This window comes from Etheostoma cragini, unplaced genomic scaffold (genome assembly GCF_013103735.1).
Source record: "Etheostoma cragini isolate CJK2018 unplaced genomic scaffold, CSU_Ecrag_1.0 ScbMSFa_762, whole genome shotgun sequence".
NCBI classification, from domain to species: Eukaryota; Metazoa; Chordata; class Actinopteri; order Perciformes; family Percidae; genus Etheostoma; species Etheostoma cragini.
Window position 1 is genome coordinate 1 of NW_023269386.1, and position 4778 is coordinate 4778.

The 4778-nt window shown below is 51.1% G+C and overlaps 1 protein-coding gene across 1 annotated transcript; it reads left to right on the plus strand.

The window, feature by feature from the left end:
- Positions 1-32: 32 nt before the first annotated feature.
- Positions 33-4771, plus strand: LOC117941453 (zinc finger E-box-binding homeobox 2-like; the record flags this gene model as incomplete). Its single annotated transcript, XM_034866468.1, has 3 exons — positions 33-183; positions 536-2496; positions 4133-4771. Coding segments are annotated over 3 exons (2310 nt in total), but the record flags the coding sequence as incomplete, so codon positions are not given.
- Positions 4772-4778: the final 7 nt, after the last annotated feature.

Here is a 4778-nt window from a genome sequence, read left to right on the forward strand (position 1 = left end):
CCCCCCCCCCCCGACATTAACTGCTTCTCACACACTCCTCCTCCATCTTCACTCTTCTCGTTTTCTCTCTGCAGCCGCCACCGGTGACCGAAGGATCCGGAAACCGAAAGTTCAAATGCAGCGAGTGTGGAAAAGCTTTTAAATACAAACATCACCTGAAGGAGCACCTGCGTATTCACAGCGGTGAGCATAGATGTAGACACCATAGACTGTACACATAGATGTAGAGAGCATAGACTGTACACAGAGATGTAGAGAGCATAGACTGTACACAGAGATGTAGAGAGCATAGACTGGACATATAAAGCTAGAGAGCATAGACTGTACACATAGATGTAGACATCCTTGACTGTATATATAGATCTAGAGAGCATAGACTGGACATATGGATGTAGACATCCTAGACTGTATATATAGATCTAGAGATCATAAACCATATATGTAGATCTAGAGATCATAGACTGTATATGTAGATCTAGAGCTCATAGACTGAATATATAGATGACGCCATGACCCTGATGTTGTTGTTTTGCAGGCGAGAAGCCATACGAGTGCTCCAACTGTAAGAAGCGTTTCTCCCACTCCGGCTCCTACAGCTCGCACATCAGCAGCAAGAAATGCATTGCCCTGATCGCCTTCAACGGACAAGCATGCCACGGAAACCATGGCAACAAGCCTGGCTCCTCTCCCAACTCCACCACCTCGTCACCTGGAAGCCCCACCCTCGCTCAGCTCCGCCACAAACTGGAGAACGGACGTCAGCTGCCGCTTGGCGCTCCGAAGCCGCCGCCGCTTGACATCAAAGCCGAGCCGATGGACTTCAGCGAGTACCGGCTGCTGATGGCGTCCCAGCACGGCTTCGTGGGATCCGTCTACATGAACGGGCGCGGAGGCAGCCCGCTGCAGCACCTGGCAGGCGTCGGGCTGGAGCTCCCGCCTAGGACCTTCTCCGGGTCTCTGGCGAGCAGCCTGAGCGAGGTGCAGAGGGCGCTGCAACTCGGGGACGGCGCCACGTGCCGGCAGCAGGCGGACGGGAGCCCAGAGGAGATCTCAAAGCTCCGGGCGTACATGAAGGAACTCGGGGCGCAGATGGAAGAGCAGCGGCGAGGCTTCCACAACGGCGGCACCACGAAGAGCATCATCGACTACACGCTGGAGAAGGTCAACGAGGCGAAAAGTCTCATCAACGACTCCAAGAAGAAAGTCAAGAATGTGAAGCCAGAGAGATACCTGGACGGGCCAAACCACTCTGGGGACCTGGGGGAGAAATACCTGGACGGGCCGAACCACTCTGGGGACATGGGGGAGAAATACCTGGACGGGCCGAACCACTCGGAGGAGAGATATCCAGATGAGCCAAACCACTTGGGGGAGAGATATCCGGATGGGCCGAACCACTCAGAGGAGAAATATCCGGACGGGCCAAACCACTCGACGGACTCTGGGGAGAGCTATCTAGACGGGCCGAACCACTTCCTGCCATTCTCCTGCCAGTTCTGCAAGGAGACGTTCGCTGGGCCGATCCCGCTGCATCAGCACGAGCGCTACATGTGCAAAATGAACGAGGAGATCAAAGCGGCGCTGCGGCCGGCAGAGAGCAGTCCCGTGGGACGCCACATGGCGGGACCCTCAGAGATGTCCGGTATGGACCGCGCCACCAGCCCCAACAACCCCTTCAAGGACCACGTGTCGGTCCTCAAGGCGTACTTTGCCATGACGACGGAGCCCAATGCAGAGGAACTGCTCAAGATCTCGATCGCCGTAGGTCTTCCGCAGGAGTTCGTCAAGGAGTGGTTCTCACAGTGGAAGAACCGGGGCGTCCCCGCAGGGGGTTCAAGGAAAAGATCGCCGCCTCCCGACAGCTTCGTTTGCTCGCACATGTCTCTCGCCGGCGTAGATTCCCACCTCACTAACGGCGGCACCTCCCACAGAATCTCAAAGATCAACTGTCGGACATGCGGGGACAAACCACTCGACAACTTGGACCACTTGCGGGGCGACACTCCGTCACCGCTCAACCTTTCGTCTACTTCCTCCAAAAACTCTCAGAGCAGCCTGTACACGCCGAACAGCGTAGCGTTGGAGGAAGCCCACGGAGATATACCACTGGATCTGTCGCTGCCCAAACACATCATGGCGCAGAGGCTCCTGAAGCAACCAAGAGCCAACGGCGTCTTTAACGGCGAGGCGCTTGCCAACATCAAGAAGGAATTCCACGGCTCGGACGGCGGCGGGAACTTGGTGCACCATCTGGAGAAAAGCCCCAGTCCTAACTTTGGGATTAATCCCTTTTACACGTCTCTGCCTCCCCATGGAGCGTTTCCTGCACCCACCTTCATGTCTCCGACGCGGGCCTCCATCCCGGGCCTGAGACCATACCCGGGCCTCGACCACATGAGCTTTCTTCCCCACATGGCCTACACCTACGCCACCGGGGCTGCCACGTTCGCCGAGATGCAGCAGCGGAGAAAGTACCAACGGAAACCAGGTTTCCAGGTAAAAACATTGCATATTGTTCATGATGCATTTCAAACAGGACTGTCTTCGACTAAAGAACTTCTTGGTTCACTAACACTTAGATGTCACCAACCCACCAGACTCCATGTAAATAATCACTACTTTTAGCGTGTGTAGAGCAGTATATCTCCACCAGACTCCATGTAAATAATCACTACTTTTAGTGTGTGTAGAGCAGCATATCTCCACCAGACTCCATGTAAATAATCACTACTTCTAGTGTGTATAGAGACACAATTAGTTTTGTGGGATTTGCCTTGAATGAAAAAAACATTAAGTTAAGAAACAAATATATATAAATATGGCATAAAATAAAAGAGGCTACAGGGTTGAGTGCAGAATGTATATTATGTGCAATACATCCTCAAAATCAAGGTTCACCTGTCGTCTGTCTTTGATGTAAACACTTCATCTAAAGCCCCCCCGTCCCACATGTCCCCCCTCTTTTTAAGGGACTTACCTTTAAGCTCTGTCCAGACTGGGGATCATTCCAGGGCTGGGGGGGGGACCAGAAGGTGTCCCTGAGGGGAGGCAACAGGTGTAGGATTATTATCAGACGTATTCACAGCACACAGGGTTCTGAAACCTGCAGATCTGTACACCCTAGACCCTCTGCAGTCTCCATCTGCAGATCTGTAGACCCTGATCTGTAGACCCTCTGCAGGGCTTCACCTGCAGGTCTATAGACCCTCTTGAGGAATCCACCTGCAAATCTTTCTGCAGGGGCTCCCTGGGAGATCAGGAAATGAGTAAGATGGATAGCTAGATAGATAGATAGTCTGTCTGAAACCTGCAGACTTTGCGGCCTGAAACCTGCAGACTTTAGGGTCTGAAAGCTGGAGACTTTAGGGGCTGAAACCTGCAGATCTTAGGGTCTGAAACCTGCAGATATTATGGACTGAAACCTGCAGATCTTAGAGTCTTAAACCTGCAGACTTTAGGGTCTGAAACCTGCAGACCTTAGAGTCTGAAACCTGCAGAATTTAGGGTCTGAAACCTGCAGACCTTAAGGGCTAAAACCTGCAGACTTTTGGGACTGAAACCTGCAGACGTTAGGGTCTAAAACCGGCAAACTTTATGGTCCGAAACCTGCAGACTTTTGGGTCTGAAACCTGCAGACTTTAGAGTTTGAAACCTGCATACTTTCGTGTTTGAAACATGGAGACCTTAGAGTCTGAAAACTGCAGACTTTAGGGTCTGAAACCTGCAGACTTTAGGGTCTGAAACCTGCAGACTTTAGGGTCTGAAACTTGCAGACTTTATATTATGAAACCTGCAGACTTTAGGGTCTGAAACCTGCAGACTTTAGAGTCTTAAACCTGCAGACGTTAGAGTCTTAAACCTGCAGACTTTAGGTTCTGATACCTGCTTTAGACTCCTTGCAGGGACTCCCCTGGGCATTTTGAAATTAATTCATTACTTTTGCTGAAAGTGATTCTTCCGTTCTCCAAACAGTCTACAGCCTATTTCAGATCGGAGGGATTTCTTCAGTTCAGCATAAAGTTCTAGACTGTCGGACGTCGGACGGCCGGTCATTGGGTCGCTGTGTCACGCCTTAAAGTGATTCTTGTGTTCTTCATTGAGACTGCTCAACATGTGTCTGTTTGTGTGTCAGGGCGATGTGCTGGACGGGGCAGTGGACTACCTGTCAGGCCTGGACGACCTGACGGACAGCGACGCGCTGCTGTCCAGGAAGAAGATTAAGAAGACTGAAAGTGGTATGTACGCGTGTGACTTGTGCGACAAAACATTCCAGAAGACCAGTTCCCTCCTAAGACACAAATATGAGCACACAGGTATATATAATATTTAGAATATTTCTTTTCCTCCCTCGCCCCGATGCTTCTGTGCCCTTTATTTATTCTGTCTGTTCCAAGGGTTCTCAAACGCATCGCACAAAAGTCTGCATCATTATTTATTGGCAAAAACAAAATAACATTTATTCTTTCACTCATACCATTTAGTCAACAAATTCAATTTAGTACTTGATTTTCCTTAAAACATCGCATATCTGGGTTGGCCCATTGACGTCACTTCTTACCTCTCTGGGCCGGCCCATTAACGTACCTTTTTACCTCTCTGGGTCGGCCCACTGATGTCCCTTTTTACCTCTCTGGGTTGGCCCATTGACGTCACTTTTTACCTCTCTGGGTCAGCCCATTGACGTCCCTTTTTACCTCTCTGGGTCGGCCCATTGACTTCCCTTCTTACCTCTCTGGGTCGGCCCACTGATGTCCCTTTTTACCTCTCTGGGTCGGCCC